At 47.3% G+C, this 20,793-nt stretch overlaps 1 protein-coding gene across 7 annotated transcripts in view; it reads right to left on the bottom strand.

The window, feature by feature from the left end:
- The window catches only part of PRDM1 (PR/SET domain 1), a gene marked incomplete at its 5' end in the record, with an annotated part of 100,591 nt that overhangs the window by 11,006 nt on the left and 68,792 nt on the right, over nucleotides 1-20,793 (bottom strand). For 2 of the 7 annotated variants that reach the window (XM_084513571.1, XM_084513570.1), the window contains 3 exons: nucleotides 581-833; nucleotides 3,946-4,065; nucleotides 10,799-11,047. In XM_084513571.1, coding sequence (XP_084369697.1) covers nucleotides 581-833; nucleotides 3,946-4,065; nucleotides 10,799-10,981 — 556 coding nt within the window. Of the gene's footprint in view, nucleotides 1-580; nucleotides 834-3,945; nucleotides 4,066-4,365; nucleotides 4,385-4,662; nucleotides 5,015-10,798; nucleotides 11,081-11,305; nucleotides 11,751-12,441; nucleotides 12,677-20,793 lie in introns of those variants that run through there. The other 5 variants (XM_084513573.1, XM_084513572.1, XM_084513569.1 and 2 more) reach the window with 5 other exon arrangements.

The following is a 20,793-nucleotide window of genomic DNA, read 5'->3' as shown; positions in this document are numbered from 1 at the left end:
TATTTTCTGATCTTAAAAAATGAGTAACCAGATGAGAAGACCACATGAGGTTTGCTCCCAGAAGATAAGTAACCTTAGATACGAGACCTGAAGAACATTATATAGTCAACATATCTTTTGTCAGACACCTAGACAGAGTCATGTCACATGGCCACTTCCTTGTACAGTAAGGGCAGCACTTTGGAAAAATGACTGGAAAGCCTTTAGTATATGCTGTCAAGGCAGATTTCTGCCCAGTGTGCTAGAAGATCTGGACTTAAAAGTCTGCATGTGAACAAACATCTACAGCTCTGAAGGGAGAGGATATTTTCAGGTTGTCTGTCCAGAATTTCATCAGATAATACACAGATTATAAAAAAGTAGCTGTTGAGATTCTTGATAATCTGTTTAAATTTGAACAAGCACAGAGATCCATTCTGTTGTGCTCTTCTTCTTTTTTTTTTAATTCCTCTTTTCCACTCCAAGCTACCTACTGTGACACAACAGATGATGCAGCTGTGTAATTATACAACTTATTATTAGATCATATAGGCAGAAGAGACATTACTAGCATTCTTTGTTTATACTGTAATCTACTTACTGAGGTTCATCATTGTCAGCTCTCTGGAGGAGGGATAGTGCAGCCTCTCTGCAAAGTCTCGGCAATACCACACAAGCAGCTCTTGGTTGGCAGGGATGGGCTTGATAGTGTAGAAGTAGATGTTCATTCCATTCTGACAGGCTGCCAAGTTCTGTTCCTGAACGGAGTAGCCGGGGTTTACATAACGCATCCAGTTGCTCTTGTCCTCGTTAAATCCATCAATGAAGTGGTGAAGCTCACCACTTGAATAGATCTGGAACAGAGAGGAAGTGCCTGTGATTATATATATGCATGATATACAACGTGTGCGCACAGAGTCCAGAGTGGAAAAATGATAAGTTTTTTTTAAAAGAAAAAAAAAATGAGCAGATATTTCTGAAGTAAGAATTCAAGTTGGGTTTCTTCCTATTGCAAGTATGATATCCTCTGTGTTAAGAAAAGAAGTGCTTATTCAAAGGCAAGAAGTACACAGCTACCTTTTCCATTTCTACTCAGCCTGTGCGTCTCGGCTAGTGTGGACAAATGAGACACAAAATCTGAAACACAAAGTACTCTCCCTGCGTGAACAATCTGCCTTAGAGTCCTTTTCCTGGTGCTATGATGAACAAGTGGGTGATGCTAATGACTGCAGGTCTGAGTGCGTGCTTGCATTAATGCTTTGAGTCACCTGTGTATAAGACTGACTGGCTGTGCTACGTCAGAGTCTTTCTCGCCTTTTTCTATGGCCTCTGTACTTGCAGTTTCCTACCACCCCCGCCCAAAGGTTTAAACTATGCAAACATCCTCCACCCCCCCCAGAGTCCTAAAGCAACACTTGCTCATAGTTGGACTGTAGCCCTTTTGTAGGAAGGCTGGGCGAGGCAGAGATGAACTTCACCTGCCACAACTTAGCGAAGACCTGGAAAGGGGCCAGTCGATGAGAAGTCACTTTTCCTATCGAGGGACACGCTCTGGCTTGTTCCACGGAGAGGAACGAAAATGTGGAGCTAAACGCTGCTCAGCAGCTTGGGGGAGAAAGTCCCAACCAGTGGGAGAAGCCACTGTTTCTTAAAGAGGGAAAATAAGAGAAGTATTAAGAAAGAAAAAAAATACTCCAGGAGACATGACTGTTAAGGACACATCCCTTGCTCTCGGGGAGAAGTGGCTCCACACTGGATGAAACGGGCTTCCCCAGTTTCACCAACTAAATGACCAGGCGAACGAAAGGGAGCAGCCTGCGCAAAGATGAGCCTCCCCAGGCAGGAAATGCCTTTCGGAAGGGGAGATACAGCTTATCTTGGGGAGGAAAACACTGGGCAGCCTTTATGCCTGCACTGGGATCTGCCGGGACGGGGTCCGCCGGGCCCTCTCCTCGCCTCCCCGACAGCCGCGGGCGCAGAGGGGCGAGGCGGCCTTGCCCTTTAACGCGGGCCGTAAACACCAGAATCACTTTCTTTAAGAGTAACTTCCTGTAAACCGAGAAGGGGGAAATACATGTGGCCTCATCAAAGCGGCCTGCGAGAGATTTTGCGGTGTGTTTGTTATGAGAAAATGGAAGGGAGCCGGGTGAATTTCTGCTGTCTCAAGAGGAGCCTTCAGGTTGCTCCGCTCGCAAACTTCCAGGAACGGCGCGGGGCTGTGGCGCTCGACGCCAGCCCCGGCCGCTCCCTGAAACTGGGGATGGGATGGGACAGGATGGCAGATTGGGCCCGGCGAGGGTCGGCGGACGCCCCCGCTGCCCCAGTGGCTCCCACCCCTTCTGGGGAAGACGAGGGCAGATGTGCTGAGTCACAGCGCGGTTCCCAGAAATGACGCCGGCCCCGGGCGGCTCGCTCGCCTTGAGCGTCCCCCTGCGTGTGCCGCGGGTCTTCCTGCTCCCACCAGCGAGCCCTGCGTGCCTTCCTTCGGTGACAGGCGAGAAGAGGTCATCTCCCACATTTTCCTTTCCATATACAGGCCTGCTTCAGACCCGTAGGAAAGAATTAATCTCTGGTGCAGCAGCGTGCCTTGCATCAATCAAGAGGTTACAACAGGGAATGTAATGACGCTTAGATGGCTCCTAGGATATTATTCCCGAGGATCCCCCTGCATTCAGGCTTAAAATCACATCATGAAAATGATGTCATCTTTCTCGCTGCCATGTATGAATGAAGCAAGATGGCTAGCAGCCCCTCTCCTCAGGGTCTGCAGTATCACTGGCAGGGCTAGGGAGCACACCAAGCCTTTTCTACATCAGAATCAAGCTCCCAAAAACCTCAGCTAAAAGAAAATTTTCGTAGCCTTATGAATGCGAAAACAGCTGCCTGCTTTGCAAGAATACTCATGCAAATTACTGCCTGTGCAATGCTGTATTACATCGCATGAGGACGATCTGAGAAAACCAAAATGATGCAATTAGGTAGGAAGAGCGGGGTGTGGGGAATGCTGGTGCTTGCCCTGGGTTTCACCTGGATGTGAGGTTGGGATGTTGCTACGGCAGGCAGGCACCTGGGCACAGAGGCTTGGATGTACTCCCAAATCCACTGATTTAGACACAACCTAAATGGCTAGAAGGCAGCAAAACAAATCCATGGGAGAAGACGGGGCTGAAGGAATGTTCTCTAACAATTAATAATGGGTCTGCAAAGGAAACTGAGGATTATGTTAATTGATAAACTGGAAGCATATTCCCCAGCACAGAATTCCCAAGCCAAAACAAGTTGGCTGTTGCTCTCTTCCAGCTTATAATGCAAAGTAGGAATTAGGCACCACCTCTAATGTTTGTTTGCCATTAATGAATTTTCTCTTCACTAAGATCCATGGGCTGCTCTTTTAACACTTTCTGAGGCATAGTAGAAAAGCCTACAACTTGAATGATACATGCTGAAGATCACCACCTCTTTGTTACAGTAGTTCTATTCAACACCCAGGAAAAAATGCTATAAAATATTCCATGATTCCAGAAAAAAAAAAATAAAAAAAAATTATGAAAGTACTTTCACAGCTTCTTAATAGCTGGAAAAATTAGGTACAAGTGACATTTGCATAAACAAGAATGACTTTCTATCATGTGAACATTTCATGTGAAGAAATGCAAAATAACCTGCCCCTACAGCCAGCAGCAGAACTATTTCTTTATCCTATCAAGCACCGATCTGTTTCAGGGGACACAGCCAGGAAGGGCTGTGAGTATTCCCTGCTCTCTCCACCCACAGAGCCCCTATATCCAAGACAGCCAGGCTTTTACTCAGCTCACCACATTCACTCTGCTCGTGCATGGCAGCAGCATACAGAAGTTGCCCCCTGCATTCATGCAGGTCTGAAGCAGGAAGTGACCCAGCTTTTCAGCTGTACTCATTTAGTGATCTGCTTACTGCAACAACATGGTGCTGTTTTTTCCTGCTTACCCGCCAAAAGTATTTTCTGTTCGCATTCTTGGGAACCGTATCGCTGGTATAGATCTCTCCTACCAGGGGTCCAAAGCGCGTTCCTTTTGGGATGTACTCTTTGCTTATAACTCCAGTGACCTACAAGAAGAGCAGCACAGGGTCAGTCCATTGCCAGCAGAAATCGAAATTTTTTCCTTCCTCTCCCCTGCCCCCCCAAGTTAGAAGGTTAAGCAACTAATGCAACAATTTTTTAGTGACAGCTCAGCAAAACAGAAATACTTAAAAACCACATTTTACATGATAATGAGCAGGTTTGTTAGATACTAACATCTTACCGAGCATATAGAAGACAAAGATGAATACAGCCTGAAAAAATTGTTTTGTGGAAATACAGCTACAAGAAGAAACAGTAAACAAAACGTACAGACTGTCAAATACCTTCAACAGTTATTTTTCCTATCAAAGGCAACCCCCAAAAGTGTAGTTCCAGCAAACAAAAATATTCAAGAACTATCAATCACTTCACAGCTACCACAGCCAACTATTCTGCTAAGTTAGGAATTGGAATGACTGCCCCTCCAGGTCAAAATGAAACCTCACCCGCCCCCCCTCCCTTTCACTCTGTACCCTTCCTGATAGCAAAAAGGAGAACAATAAAAAAAAAAGACCTACAATCCTCTCATCAGCGGTGGCATACAAAACAGAATACGAAATGGCTTTGGGACATGTACTCACAGATCACCCTCTTTTATAAAAAGGAGGCAGCAGTTCCGGTAACACATGTCAAGTGGGTTTGGTCAAAAAGGCGTAAGGGTTTTGATGAAAATGCTCCACTATGCTAGGTCTAAGAAATGTACTCTAGTTGTTCAGCTTCCTTCTTGACAGTAATTATACCAAAAAAAGTCACTGACCACAAATCAGGAAGCAATTCATCATTATTCAGAAGAACGTGCCTTAGAGTAACCCTTTGCAAAACACTGCTGAGTTATTGGTTTTGTCTCTCTCTGTTCCTCAGCAATCTTCTTAAATTTAATATAGCCAAAGAATGTTTAAAAACCAGCAATTCTGTAAACCAAAAAAAAACCAAGACTTTGCAAGATTGATCCTCCTTCTCAGACAGGGCAAAAAATGAAGGTAAAAAGCCCATTAATTCAGTATTGTAACAAAACTTTTATGGCAAAATGTATCAATCATGTCCCCTTCACACATCTTGCCACTTAAAAATTGTCTTTTCACTCACTAGGATCTCAGAACAAGACAGTAATAGCAGAGGTTGTTGATAAACACTGAGAACGGGGATTACTGCTGTCTGTACTCAGCAAGGAATGAAGGTTCTTACCAAAGCAGATTAGCAGGCATCAAACCCTGCAGATAGCTCACTTCTGTGAGCTTTTATTTTCTTTGTAACAGCCCTTCACGGCAAAGGACAGTAAAAACCTTGGGCTGTAGGCACCACTTCACAAATTAGCTGAGCCTTGTGATTTTCTCATGCTACATTTTCTTCTGTTGTCTCACCTTCGGTGTGAGAGAGGAGGAGAGACAGAGAAATACTTGCCTGTGTACTGGTTAAAAATTCCAGTAAACAGCTAGTGCCCAGCATAATTTCACGTTAGATGTCAAAATAAAGGGAACAAATAACAGCCACAGCATCAAGGAGATAATCCACCCGGAAACAGATTGCTGGGTGTATGTGGTGTGGTTGTTGTTTGTGCCTGTCTGTGTTTTAACATGTGTTTCAGAACACCACACCAAAAAAATAACGTCAACAGTAGAGGTAGTTAAATGCTCCATTGATCTCTGCATCTGGACTGGAGAGAGAAAAGGGACTTCCAGAAATTTTCCTACACCTACCACAAGCTGAAACAAGCTCAGTGGCTCGGTTTTATTTTTGTCTTGCTTGTGCATTTCTCATAGAGAGCTGAAAAAGGCAGATGTTCCTCTCATCTTCCCCATATATCTTCATTTACATCCATCTGGCCTCTCAAGAAAAGTTCACAACCAAGCTACAGCACACCCTACCAGTTTGACTGCGGGGTAGCTTGAGTCTCTTTTCACGGTTTTAAAATATCTTGCCCTTAATTAAAATGACTTTAATGAAATTCTCAGAATCTCTAGAAGTCACTCCTTGAACTAGTCAACTTGAAACACCCGCTGTGCACTGGTGGCTCTGACACAGCAGATACTTTTTGATATCCACCTTAGATACAGCGTTTGCTTCTCCCCCGGTGTGGCAGAACATGAAGGCAGCTTCTCACCCTGTACCTATTGGAAAGGTGTTTTGGCAGAAGATGTTCTGGGTGCTTTGTTAAACTGGTCTAAAGCTGCCCAGCTGAGTTTTAGCCAAGGATTGCTTTCTGATCAGTGATTCTTGGCCTCTGCTGTGTCCCCAGGAGCTCAGCCACTATGTTCAAGCAGGGCTACCCTCCAGGAGAGGGGCACTATCAGTGCCAAGCTAGCACAGGGCTCCATGCCACCATCAGACACCCTGCACTGCCAAAAGGGGCTCCTGCCCCACTGTGGTGGCTTCAGGGGGTGCTCAACAGGAGCCCCCGAAGTACAGAGCCACCAAGGGCTGTAGGCACAGCAGTGAAGGAGCCCCACACCAAGCCTGAGGGGAAGCTGGCTCCCGGCTGCCGGCAAGCCATCGCAGAGAGGCATTTCAGACTTGTGTCCACCAGGTGTCCTTCAGCACATTTCTCCCTCTCTGATGAGACCTTGTGAAACAGTCTCAGGGCAGGGAACCACAGAGGAGCATGGCCTGAGCTCTCCCTGCACAATTAAAAGCCTACTGCCCTTATGCAGTCTCTGCAAGCGTGCCGTGCCTGAGCCATGCAGGAAGGGAGCACGATGCTATTTGCAGAACACCATCTTCTCTACCTACAAACACTTATCCCCTCTCTTCTCATGCTACAGCCACTTAAAAACTTCTAGCACTCCCCCCAAGTGGGCCTCTGACACTCCTCTCCTTTCACTACAACATCAGTTGTACCACGAAGGTTAAATCAAACCCGAGCATCACCACGTTTAACACCAGCTCCTGGCACTGTGGGATGGGGATGCGCAGCAGGGACCCACGCTGTCAAGGGAGTGCCCGTGGTGGGAAGGAACAGCGGCTGCACCCTGATGGGGGGCCACAGGGAAGGAGCCCAGTACACGGGGACACGGGGGCTGCGTGGCGGGGAGCACCCAGCCCAGGGACGGCCGCGTCCCTGGAACTGACCAGGGTCCTAATGCAGCGCCGGGGGCCGAGCTGCCGCGCCGGCCACCAGCCCTCCTGCTGAGATGTTTTGATGCTCCCGTGCTTCGTCCGACCCTATGGGAGCCCTTCCAGGGATGCTTAATGGGCAGTGCCGACCTTCCTGCCATCCGAGAATATCTATCTTCATCAGCAGGGTGGGTTGCATGGGTAGCAGCGTGCATCCCAACCAGCCCGCAGCTCCCGGACGAGGGAGAGCGGGTCTGAGTCTGAATTCGGTATTAAAAAGCACTTTAAGAGACCAACGCTCCTACATCTTTGTGTGGAGCAAGGGCACTGGAAGTAAACAACGACTCCTATGAATTCTGAAATAGGAGGATGTTTTGCAATGGGGCCAATAAATTGCTTTAAAAATAATAAGAACAAAAGAGCGAAATAAACCTTACTGGCTTCAGCACACTGTGAACTATCAGTATTTTCCAAATGTAAATCAGGGCAGGCCATCGTGTGCCCTGGAACAACACAGATTTTTCTTCACTATGAGATCTACAGTTGCATAAGCCCACATAAATTCAACCCTTCACTCAGCTAGCACTTTTCTAAAAGGGATGCCATGAGAGGAAATGTTTCCAGACTGCTTCCTCTCTGATTGTATATTAAAGAAATAAAATAAAAGCAGTGCACGAGAGCAACTCTCTGAGGTCAGACGGGTACACTTGGCAACAGTTCCAAATCACCGCTTCAGAATTCAGCGTCCATCCCTTATCAGAGAAATGCAACAAGTCATGGGTTTGCCGAGATAGGTGTCTCCCTGTCAAACTCACGGACCGGGATGAGGCAGTAGCAGTATTCAAGACAGCAGAATAACTGACCTTTGGTTTCCAGAAGGGCTGTTTGCCCTCTAAGGACCGAGACTAAATGGAAAAATTATCCAAAAAAAAAGCTTCTAAATGTTCACATGAAAAGGATTATTCACGTATGGCCTGCTAGAGTGCGATTTTGGCCCCATGTTTCATCATTTTTTGTCAACTGCGAGAACTGAAGCAAACATACATAATTCACGCATAGAAATAAATAAATGCCTTCGTGTAAATCTAGCCACCTGAAATGTTACAAGCAGTAGTAATTCATTTTTCAAAATGCTGACACATACTGTGAACTCATAATGAAAAATGCGTCCTTCAGAAAAATCCCCGATCAAGATCCAAGAATAAACAAGAGTATGATGTGTCACGGACTCCCTTGCAAATTCAGTAAACCTTTACAGAGGCGCTACTTGCTTGACAAAGCATGCAAGGGAAAGAAACACAGAAAGCAACCCTCCCCAAACAACAGCAGTTGTACTTCCTCCCTCCTAGGCAGGCACGCAGTACTTTTCCTACTCCAAACAGAGATACTGTGCTAATCATGACAGCCTTAGCAGTCCGTGATCTAATCATGACAGCATTTAGCATTTCACAAGCGATGTATTATATATGTTTTTGTCAATAAATTGACTCAGCATTTAAAACTCTCAGCCAGATGAGGCCACAGTTCTCCCGAAAGTTAACAATGAAGACAGCTCACATCTGAAATCCACTGGCAAACACGCACGCATGCATCCCCCAAAGTCTTACCTCATCCTGTTGCGAGTGAAAAAAAACCACCCTATCGGGCTGTCAGGACACCAGTGGTTTTCCATAAGGTCAAAACCAGGATCAGGCTCCCTCTCTGACCCCACAAATGCCAGTGTGTAAGGGCAACACACAGCCAGTCCCAATCCCACTGAACAAAATCAAACTTGTAAGGCAGATAGGAAAAAATCACACTTCAGGTCGGGAGTTGCGAGAAGGCAAGCGGGTTATGCCATTTGCAGCTATCTCACTCCACAGACAAGCAGCAGACGAGTGACCTGTCCATACATTTACAGCATGGGAGCTTTCACATTAAAAAAAAAGAAAAAAGAAAGGCCCTTTCTTTCAGGGCTATATTAGAAATCGCCAGGGCTCAGAAGTTGCTGTTGCTCCTGACGGTAGGTGCTACTTGGTGCAAATAAACGAGCACGGGGAACTTGGGAGAACAAAAGGAGGATGTCCTATATTCAGACTCCCACTAGCAAAGAACTGTACGGGTCACGCTTTACAAGGCAGTAGTAGGAATCTCTCAACGACTTTTCTTTCCCCCCACCTCCTTTACGGAGACCATAGCAATCCTCCCACCCCGATTCAGTGAGCTGCACTACAGTGCGAGGAAATTGCACACTGGTGTTTCCAAACACACCACTGGGAATTTTGAAAGCTCCTCGGACACCCGCCACCGTGGCAGCAGAACCAGAGCCAGCAGCCTGAACAGCCAGCCCGTCCCCGGATGGCTGCCCGGACAGCCCAGAGCTCTCTCTGCATCGCACGCAGAGCCCTGACTTTCTCTCCCCCCAAAAGCAAGGCCTGTCTCCCGAGGCAATAAGGCAAAACAAGGTTCGCGCTTTTTTTTTTTTTTTTTTCGGGAGCGCGTCCTCCCTCTGCCAAGTTCTGTGGGGCAGGGCAGGGCAGATGCGAAGAGAAGAGTGAGTTTACATGGGAATTTATCTTTAACCTCTTAGCAAAACTTCCAGGCATCGTACGAGGTGCTGCCAAGCTAAATTCCGAGGTGCCAATACCCTCCAGCCGGGGGTCCGGCCCTATTTCTGTCTGCAGGATTAAACAAGTACCTGCTCTGGAAGGAAACATTTGATAGGCACGGATGAGTGTACCTCTTCTTTTCAGCTCTGTGGTCAGTGTGTTTAGCCAAAGTAGAAGCACAGGTAATAGCTGCTATACCACAGGTCTCAGCACAAGGAGAAATGAAGGGTTGTCCCTTGGGTTATTACCCTGCCGAACATCACACCTAGCTATAATAGCTACTCTATATGAAGGAGTAAACACAAAACCAAATTGCTCATCCGGGCTCATTTCTTTCCAGCCCTTCTGAAACAACAACAAAGAATGTACCCACTCCAGGGACGAGGATAGGACGGACTCGCACGGCCAGCTACCAGTGAAGATACTGTCCCAGATAAACACAAGTTAATTTAAGCTACGGCCATCCTGCTGTCAAACTTGCTGCAGTTCTACCATCACTTCCTTAATCGATATGCCGGTGTTTTTAAGAATTTAGGAAGTCGGGAACACGGCAAGCTCATGAAAAGAATAAAGCAATTTCATAACCAAAGGGAAAACAAAAAGAAATAATTAAACACATTTCCAGGAATTTGTTTTTTTTTTTCCCCTCTACTTTTTTTTTTTAAAGCTATTTATTAGACAACTGAGGCACTTTAATCTCTGAGCCAGAGGCAATGAATGGTCCTGGCAAACAGCAGTCTAGAAATTGGCACAGAGAACTGCCCCACAGTTTAAATATGCTTATTCAGATGCTGCTCAAATTGTGTGAAAATTTAACTGTTTGCGAATTGGTACAGACCCGGCTTGAGGGACAGGCTGGCTGCGAGTTCCAGTGAGCATACTACAGGACGGATGACCAGTTTGCAGGTTCTTAAAAGCAATATGAGGGTCCTGTCTGAAAAGTTGGTGGGCAGCATTTGGTGGTGGTGGTGCGTGCGTGCGTGCGTTAAAGAGTGGCAGCCGGGGTGAGTGCACGCTTTCCAAAGCGCTGAGATTTGGCTCGTCTGACTCCAACCTTCCCCAGAGCATTGCCGCTTACCTCTTTGCAGTTTGATGCGTATTTGAAAGTCAAGTTCCTTGGCAAGGAAGCCTCTGCCTGAGTTAGGGTGCCTCCGTCGGCGCTGGGATCCCATGGGTGGTCGTTTACAATGTATGTGCACTTCTCTTCAAAATCGGCTTCCGTCCACAGAGTCATGTCAGCATCCTCCATGTCCATTTTCATTGTCCACTCTCTCCCTTTCACCAGATTCTTGAAACTCACAGCGTCCGAGCTACACTGTGTAGCAGCCTGGAAAATAAGAAAACAGCCTTTAATCCTCATTGTCCTTCAGTGTTGTGGTTTCCGTTGAGACAGCGTGACTAATACAGTAGTCTGTGACACTTTAAAAGCGTACGCAGGATAGTTGGTACAGTTGAGTAATAGCCAAAAAGCAGTGTAAACTAAGCTGCTCTGACTGAAGCAGCGCCTTAAAATGCCAGCCTCGGTAATAACGAGGAGGGAACGAAAACAAAGAGGAAAAAATCCCCAGGCTGACAACTGCTTTACCTTTTTCAGACCCTCTCCTTAATGCCTCAGAGGAAAAAAAAGTGCTCCGTGCCGAAGAAAACGCGGGGTCATGGCCGCGAGACCACTTAGTTGCCTGTGGAAAGGCTGCCTTAGAAAAGTGTCACAAACAAGGAGAGGAAGAGGAAAGGAGCTGCTGTCTGCGTCTGAATGAAGCTAAAAATGGAAAGCGCATGTTGGAAGAGCGGAACCCAGCCTTGCCTTTTCCAAATGGGGAAGCCTGAACTTTCCCACCGGCTTTCAACACACAAACAACTTTCAAAACAACCTGCCCCCCCCCCCTCCTCCTCCTCCTGACGTCCCCTTATCCTTTGGCATGGGAGGCTGAGAGAGCCGACATCCTGCCAGCATCACTGCAGCGACAGCCCTTCACAAAGCGCTGCAACATATTCCCGGGGACCAAAAAAAAAAAAAAAAAAAAAAAAAAAAAGGAAAAAAAAGAAAAAAAAAAAAGGAGCGGGGGGAATTTGGAAAAAAAATAATAATAAAAAAAAGTTCTTGTATCCCTTTTGATTTTGACGGCGCCTCCGAGAATTACTCGCTCAAAGCACTCAGTAGGATTCCTCGCAAGACCAATTCCTCCTTCCAGTCCTCCTCCCCTGCCCCTTTCTGTCCGGGGCAAAAGCTGCGTGAGGGCGCCCAGCGCCGGGCAGGTAGCAGGACGCTGTATCCGCAAGGTAAATAAAGGACCAAACTCCGTGCCTGCGCCGGGAACGGCGAGCAGCCGGGCAGGCGAGCTCTTCCCTTCTTTTTCCTGTCCTTTTTGTTTTTGTTTTTGTTTTTTTTCCTTCTCGGCAAAGGCAGCCAAATTCCCGGCAGGAGGCACGGCGGGGCGAGGAGCTCCCAAAGCCCCGAGCCGGAGGCTGGGGGGCGCCGGGCACCGGCTGGAGGGGGCCGGGGGCGCTGCCCTCCCCGGGGACAGCACCGGCGGCCTCGCAGCGAGCCGAGACGGGGACGGCTCCGAGAGAAAACCCCCGGGGAGCCGCCGCCGAGCTCGGGGAGCCGGGAGCGGGCTCGTCCCGGCGGGGAGCCGCTCCCCCAGCCCCCGATCCCCTCCGGTCCCCCCGGTCGGGGAAGGGCCGAGCCCGGCGGCGGCTCGGCGGCATCGCGCTCCTTACCGGGGCTGAGTCGGCGAGCGTTTCCTCGCAGAAGCCCACCGTCCGAGGCGAGCCTGGCTCATATCTACCGAGTAAACATTTCTCCTTCCTTCCAGCCGCTGGGTCCCCGGGAGACTGACTCACACCTAGCGCCTCCGCTCCCTGCCGCTCCTCCTCCCGCCGCAGACAGGTGCTGCCCGCCGCGCTCGTTGCTTTTGCCTCTCGGAAACACTGGAGGGCTGAGTGCGACAGCAAAGCTCTCGGCAGCCCGCTCCCCTTCCCTCCCTGCCCCGGCTTCCCAATCAGCCGCCCGGCGGGTGCGCCGCCGGCCGCCCGCGGGAGGTGGGGCGATACCTGCGGCCCCAGCCCTCGGCGCCGAGCCGGGGAAACGCAGCTCGTTTTGCTCCTTTTGCCCCCTTTTCGGAGGATTTTTGCTCTTTTTTTTTTTTTTTTTTTTTTTTGCCCGGCCAGCAGGTCCGAACGGCTGGGGAGAGCCGGGAGCCGCCGCTGCTTTTGCTACGAAGGGACACCTTCCCCACGAGGGGACCCCTTCCCCACACGGGGACCCCTTCCCCACGCGGGGACACCCCTTTTACTGCCAGATATTCATTACTTTTTCCGTGCTGTTTGAATCCCACAGCCCCAAAGGTCTCCGTTTCACACACACACCCCCTTTAAGTATACAGGATGCTCTAAAAATTGCACCTCCAAATGCCTTCCAGGTTACAGAGCAGGGGGTTGAAACTCTGATTTAAAGCCCCTACTGTCAAATCGGAGAGATTACAGAGTTTTGATATGCCCAATCCAGGAGCCTCGTTGCTTTGATTTTATGCCTTTCTAGACCCTCCTTCTAATCAACGTTTGTGAAAGGAATGAGGAAAAACCCCTCTGTTTCTTCCTTTAAATAAAATATCCCTCTCCCAACAGAACAACAGGGAAGTTCGGGAGAGAAAGGCAAAGCAGGCGGCATTTTAAAACTTGACACCTCTTTTGCAGTGTGGTAAAACGAAAAAAAAAATAAAAATCAGCACTGGTCCTTGTGAAAGGCAACAGGCAAGGGATGATCTGGGAGCATGCTGGTCGTGGAAGGAGGGGTGGTATAGTAATTAGCAGACCCTGAACCCCATTTCTTCCTCCGACCCAAGTCAGCATGTTGGCTGAAGGAAGGACATCCTGTGATGATGGCATACAATGTCCTGTTTGTTTATTATTAAGAGCATTCCTGCTTCTCATTACACAACAACCAGATGCCTTACTTCCTTCAGTGGTCCTGTCCCTTCAGTGAGGAATCCTCCAGCCCAGAGGAACAATGATGCACAGCTCCATTTATAGCCGTCCATAGCCCACTGCAAACATGAGCTGCTTCACCGAGAGGCAACTCTCCTACTTCGCCTTCTTGTATCATGTCTGCAAACATATTGCTCACTGCTTCCCCAACACTTTGTTTCACATTCCTCTTCTGAACAAACGCATGCTTATATTTCGGGGCGATCGGGACGTTATGTATTTCTTTACAGGAGGAAGAAAGGAGGAAAGAGCATGTTTTATGCAGCCGGATGCCTGCCAGTCTCTCTGACAGGTGTACACACACATCCCTTTCCCTTAACCTGCTCCTCCTCCCCCTGATAAAAAGTCGGGTGAAAAGGATTTACTTGCCATTTTTGGCCTGCGATGCCGAGAATAGTATATCTGGGTAAAGACCTTCCGAAGGCTCTAGCACAGGAGGGCTCGTGGCAGCAGACATAAGTAGGGCAACTGCTCGCAAGCGAGTGTCCTGGCTTAACTTCCACCCCTGCGTAATTCCACAAGAGAGGTGGCCCGAGCACTGGGCTGCGGGATGTAAACGTAATTGGATATACACAGTAAAACCGAGGCACATCCAAAATGAGGTCTAGGAAGGCTCTGAAGTAGGAAGAACCATTCATTAAAGGAGAGAAATCCGGCCTACTTGATTGGGTTAATTAACTGATGCTGAGTCACACCGCATAGAACAGAAAAACAATGTAGTCATACTGAAGGTGATTATTTTACCAAAAAATAGTCTCACTTTGAGAGGCAGCTGTTTCAGAGCTTTTCACTTCCCTGTTAGCTTGAAAAAAGAAAGGAGGGGGCAAGAAAAAAAAAAAAGAAAAAAAAAAGGTTGATGCATTTCCTTCACAGCCTGATCTTCTTAATGTAAAGGAAAGCTGGAGAAAAGTAAATCTCTCTTTCAAGGAACTGAAAATGCTTTTGGGGCCGGAGGAGAAGAAGAGAACAGATCAGATCAGATGAGGTGAAATATCCATCAGGACGACAGGAGGATGCCAATATCGCAGGTCAGTACGGATCTCTCCCTAGGGCCAGGGAAGGTGAGTGCAGCCCGTGCAGTGCACGGACTTCAAATAACTCCGTGGCACACTCTGAGGCTAGCCCAAAATTAGCTCCAGGTGTTTCAGCAAAGCTGAGAGCAGCCTGATCTCAGAACTACAGTGGTGCAGAAAGGATTTCACTGGCACGCAGGGCTAGCCTAGCAGTGTCTGATCTGGAATAAAAGTGAGTTTATCAAGAAAGAAGAGACAGAAACAAATTGCTAAGAATGTGTGCCGAAGTCGGAATCATAAAAGAATCTCTGCTATTAAGAAATATATAGATTGACCTTCTGACCTTCCTCCTTAACAGAGAAACATAAAAAGACGCCCTACTCAACCAGCAGTTTTCTGCTCTTTTATAAAAAATCTTTCATAGCAGTAGCTGCTATTGTCTGGAATGTGCAATCTCAAAATGTTGTTCATTTCAAAAAAGAACATTTTTAGTCACATTTTCATTTTTTCCTTCTCGCTCATAGAAAACCTCAATTACCTTATTAATCAGCATTTCTTAGGCAGCTCTCTCTGCAGCAGCTTTCAGCCTGGCAACAAATCATGAATGGCCCTAACAGCTCTGATCTCAGAAATCCCCATCCATTTCCTTTGATGCTATCACCACTTCAGCTCAACAACAAGCCGGTGCGCCTCAGCCTCAGCTGCTGCTGCTGCTGCTGTTCTCCCTGCGCCTGCGAGAGCTGTAATTGTAAGGGGAAGAAGGAGGGAAGGGAGCTGGCTCTAATAGATGAAACTGCTTCAGAAAGTCGGAGGGGAGATAAAATGCACACGAGAGATTAAAGCGCAGTCTCATTTTCACATCCTCCCCTTCCCCTTCCCCAAACAAGGTCAGTGGCAGATTGACCACATCAAGGGTAACTACCAGACCCACCCCCATTTCCCACTTCCTGCATGTAGGCATCCTTGTGCTGGTAAACATTTGGGGACCAGTTGTGGTCATTACTTGGGGAAGGTACACGATGTAGTCGCACGACTGCACATCTTTCAAAAGCCAACTGAGAAAGAAAACTCGCAGAAGAGCCTCTTTCAAGATCTGCTGAGATACGCTCACGTTTCGGGGCCGCAGTTCTGAAAACGTGGCCACTGCCAGAGCCGGGGGAAAGACACCCAGCACAGCCCAGCGACTGTGTGACGGGACGAGCTGAAGCCTTCTTCTCACACAGTGGCCTGACCTTTGCAAAACACAGCCTATAGGCTTCAGATATGATCTCAGAGGCTTTGTATGCCCTGGACTACTCCAGCATGGGACTGCCTATAAGGAGAGAAATTAAAATTACGATTGAATCTACATGAAGGTTTTTGCAAGGGCATTTGGGGTGGTGTATGTTGTAGCCAGGAGGCTTTTGAATTAGTACATGCAGCTTTCAGGGACTGCCTTTAATTACAGAGCACCCTGGTCATTGCCTCCTAGCACTTCCAAATGCCTTTACGTTTATTTTTGTCTCTGCTGTGCAATACCACGAGCAGATCTTTTGGCTGCACTCTCAGCTACTGCCTAGTGCAAGCCTTGGTGGCTCCTTTGATTTCACTGCTCTTCTAATCTCTAAGGAAATTTTCCTTAAAAAGAGAAAAAAAGGAGCTGAACTAAAATACCATGTCCCTTTCTGTTTCCAGCTATGCCTTATTAAAATACTGTTCAGATGACTTCTGAATAAGCCCAAATTGCCCTCCCTGAATTATAAAAACAGCCTTGCAGCACGCAGAAGCGAGAAGTAAACTTCAGCCATTTCCTCTTGTTGGGGCTCGAGTTTGAGGAAAAGGAGCCGAGGTTGTTTGGGCATGCTGTCAGGAGGGTGAGAAGTCACCGTGAGAAGTTGGGCTTCTCGTTGCTGTGAACGCAGCCAGGCAGCAAAGACGAAACAGTGTGAAGCCACTCGCTCTTGTTTCCCAGGAGGCAAGCTGGGGTGAAGGTATTGAGAAACCAGCAGCAGCAGCAGCAGCTTTGTCATTGCACTTTTTTTTTTTTTTTCAGAGTAGGAGAAGGCAACAGACTTCAAGGGCTGGAAGAGGAGAATTGACTAATGTAAGGAGCCTTCTCCCTGACCTTTATGAGAAGGGAAATGCCTCACAGTGAGGACCACAGATGATTTCCTCTTGGTGATCAGCAGCCTTCCCATCACACTTGGGAGTAATGGTGGTCTTGGGAGAGTAGGGATGACAGCCAGGAGCCCACACAACACTTGTGTTGTCTTTGTGTGCTTCTACCAACTCAGATTTATACTGGATGAGAAAACCCGAGCACAAAAATCTACCTTCCAAATTTCTGAATATTCTGCCTGTAGTAACCAAGCCTGTGGAAAAATGAATTAAAACAGCCTGGCCCATTCCAACCACTTACCAACCTCACTGGTATCAGAGCACAAGCCTGATATAGGAGGTGTGTTTGGAGAAATCTTCCTAATTTCCAAGTGTTATGGAGGAGGGATGGGATGCTATACATGCATGTATATATTAGAGGCATCACTCCTATGAATATGTCAGTCTTGTCAGCCCTGCACCCACCTCACAGCAATCTGAGGTAACAAAGCCAGCTCAGAATTAACTGCACGAATTCAACTTAACTGCCTCTTCCCAACCTGACAATCCTGACACTTTTTAGGGCATCCTCTCCTCATTTGGACCATGGTGAACCTCAGTGAAACTTCAGACTGTCCCTGCACTGTTCTGGTTTCATTTCAAGTACTCCTTGGGCTGCTGGGCTGCGTGGAGCTTGTGAGCACAGCTGAAGCAGGGTGAGATCCATGGGTGGAGGAACCACGCCACTCTTAGACAAAGGACTGGCCACTGAGCACATTTCAAAACAGATTAATGAAAACAACAGCTCCGCACCATGACAAAGTGCATATGGTGGAAATGAAAATATTTATCCACAGATTATCACGGACCCAGCAATGCTGCTACCATGCACCTAGGACCAAAGGATTCAAAAGAGTGACAGCACGTCACCAGTTAGGGAATTTGGCTGGGACGGACTGACTGACCACACTTTAAGCTTCTCAGAGTACAGTTGTCATTTCTCCACCTTTCCTAGCCCACAGTGGTGAAATAACAGTCTTTTCATACCTGTGTGTTGCGTGGGGGAGGGAAGAATTCCTCTGCTATTAAACACCACTTCTCATTAAACAGTTGACACCTTATCCTTCTTTAAATGTTGTAATGTTTACTTTGCAAAACCCAGGAAAGCTTTTAAAATAAAGATAGCCGAGAGATTCTTAAGCCCTGTGTCCTTGCTTATCTGCTCTTTATCAACCCGCTATTGTTTCTGGAGGAGCTCGCTGGGGAAGGTGGAGCAAAGGGGGTTAATGTTCAATAGGTATCTCTCGGCTCCCCTGCAGGAACCGGTGCTGCTGACAGAAGAGCAGCACTGGGCTCTCGGCTACTTCCTGCAGAATGGGACAAGCCACAGAGAGAAAAAACCTAGGGCTGCAGCTCTTTTTTTTTTTTTTTTTTTTTTTTTTTTTTTTTTTTCTCTCCCAAAACAACTAGTTTGAAAGAAAGACATTGTCCTTAGGAGAGATAATCCCACAATAGAGAGTCCATTAGAGGTATTAAAGCATTGGCAGCGCCTGATCTACAAGAAGGGCTCTGTCCTGACAATAGACAATTAAAGCTGATAAATCTGCACTACTTGTTGCCGTTCTAATTCCTCGTAATTGTATGCTACTTGTCCCTGCCTCCTGCGTCCAGGGATGAAGCATGCTTCTTTAATCTCCAGAGTACCTGACCTAGTTCCTATGTGGTCTTTTCAGGACCTGTTTTCTTCCCATCTGGACTTCCCTCCTCCTCCTCTCCTTCCCTGCTCCCCTCCCCGAGGCATTAAGAAGAGGTTACGGCAGAGGGCACGGAAAACATCAGCACACAGCACCCGGATCAATAATTCTGGAGCCCCAGACAATGCACTAATCTGCAATAACAGCTAATCATGCTCAATTTGGCACACCAGTGATTAAACTGTACTTTTCATTAGGCTCAACAAGTAGAGCAGACGCACACCGACCATTCAAATCACCCTGTCAGGAAGAGCTGCCAAACTCGTGTGCACTGCTGTATTTCTGGCTGCTGCATCACCAGTTTTGCCAGACGAGGCGCTTTGTGTGGACTTACACTTTTCCTTTGACGTTTCACGGGCTGCAGCTCTCAGCTACGCTTTCTATGGCAAGCAAGTCCCTGCTTTGCTGTGCTGCAAGGAGCTCTCCCTAGCTGAAGGGCCCAGAGAGTCGCGCTGTGATGTGCTGGGTAGGACACTGAAAAACGATCATCGCCATTACGTGTTTCCTCCTGGTGCTGACAGTGTTCCCGGTTTTGTATTACCTCTCAAAGGTATTTGGTGTTTTTTTTCAAATTCCCCTTTTTCTTTCTACTTTTTTTTTTTTTTTCTGGAGAAGGCTTGGAATCCTACCAGTGACAGAGCAGAATGATAAAAATGTGCATCACTGGACTTCAAAGATAGAAAACAAATGTAAATTACCTTGGATTCACTCATTTTTCATGCTGAACCGTTCAGCCAAACTCACTAGGCATTTTGAGACTGAAAAATGGCTTGGTTTTTCCTTTTTCACCCCTGAACGTACAAACAAGCTGCCACCATGCTTGCTTTAGAAATCTATACAGTTATTAATGCTTACATGCTGCTTCAATAGCAACCCTCCAGTCACCCTCCCAGAACTGGGATCTCACACCAGTTTCTTCTGGTTCCTACTGGACCCAGTGGACCTGTTTCGCAAACTGCCCCGCCGTTTACCACAATCTTTCTGTGAAGCACAGCACCGAATTCCAGGACTCCTAGAGACCGACCCCACACACTCAGGGGTCTCCTTCTGTTTAACTTTAGCTTATCATCCTTGTATTAACTTGAATAAGTGTTAAAACTGCACTCCAAGTTGCTCTTAAAAAAAAAAAAAAAAAAAGAGAGAGTGGAAGATGTCAAACGAATGCAGGAAATGTCCATTCTACTATTAATATTAATGAATCCCTAATGCATTTGAAACCCACTTGAGGTAAGTCAGTAGAGTTCTTCTGACAGCTATTCCTCATCAAACTACCACTGCTAAAGATGTTGATGCTTTCCCTTTTGCTTTGTAATCTTTATACGAAGTTTAAATCACACCAGAGGCTACTACAAAATAATGTATTTTACCCTAAGTGAACACAAAGCCCTGGAGACAGAGGTTTAGAGCAGCGCACACGTCCGTCGATTTATCATTTTCAGATAGGAAGCTGCCGCAACAAACAAAACACCTCCTTGAAAGTGGGACAGCAGCAGATTGCGGTGCAGAAAGCTCTGGGATCTTTTGTTTTCCTGGAGAGCAACAACGGGGCTTTGCAGAGAAAGACAACAGCCTCCCTTTGCTGAAATCCAAATCAGTTCCTCTATGAAAGCCTGCCAACTGCTAGTTAGACAGTAACAAAATATTGCAGATAATTCACTTTTCACGATAAAGTAAAACCTAGCAGGCATGCAGCACCCAGCAGGGGCTCAACTGATAAAACAGTGTCAAACTCAAACCATTTGTCAATTGGGAAGGGGGAGAGAGCAAGCTGAAAGATGGACTCAGGAAGTAGATTTATCTAGTGCGACACATTAACTAGTATAAATACTACGGAAAAAGTAAACACATTTACCCAGCAGTATCTCCAGCCAGCACAGAAAGGGCTCCTGAGGCTCAGCCCCACGCTGGCCACCTAACCACTCAGCTGTCAGCTACGACAGCAGTAGCATTTTTCTTCTTGTGCAGCGCTGCAGTGCCATTTAATTCCCGGCACTAAAAGGTTTTATTAAAAGCATACATTATAATTAAACAAAACAAAAGCGTGACTCCTCTGCTCTCCTAGTCTCCTCCCTCCACCCAGTAGCCAAAACAATAAAACCACCTTGGCAGCAAACAAGTCAGGTAACATACCCCAGAGAAGATCACAGATTTGTTATATCATCACCGGCTTTACATTTTGCCTGCTCCAAACCACCTTATCAGAAACTTCTGGCCAGGAGGCTCCCAAGGATGCCGAGCGGGCT

This window comes from Aythya ferina (genome assembly GCF_964211825.1).
Source record: "Aythya ferina genome assembly, chromosome: 3".
Lineage (NCBI taxonomy): Eukaryota > Metazoa > Chordata > Aves > Anseriformes > Anatidae > Aythya > Aythya ferina.
Note: the sequence above shows the minus strand (reverse complement) of the source record. Positions and strands in the feature narration are given on the sequence as shown.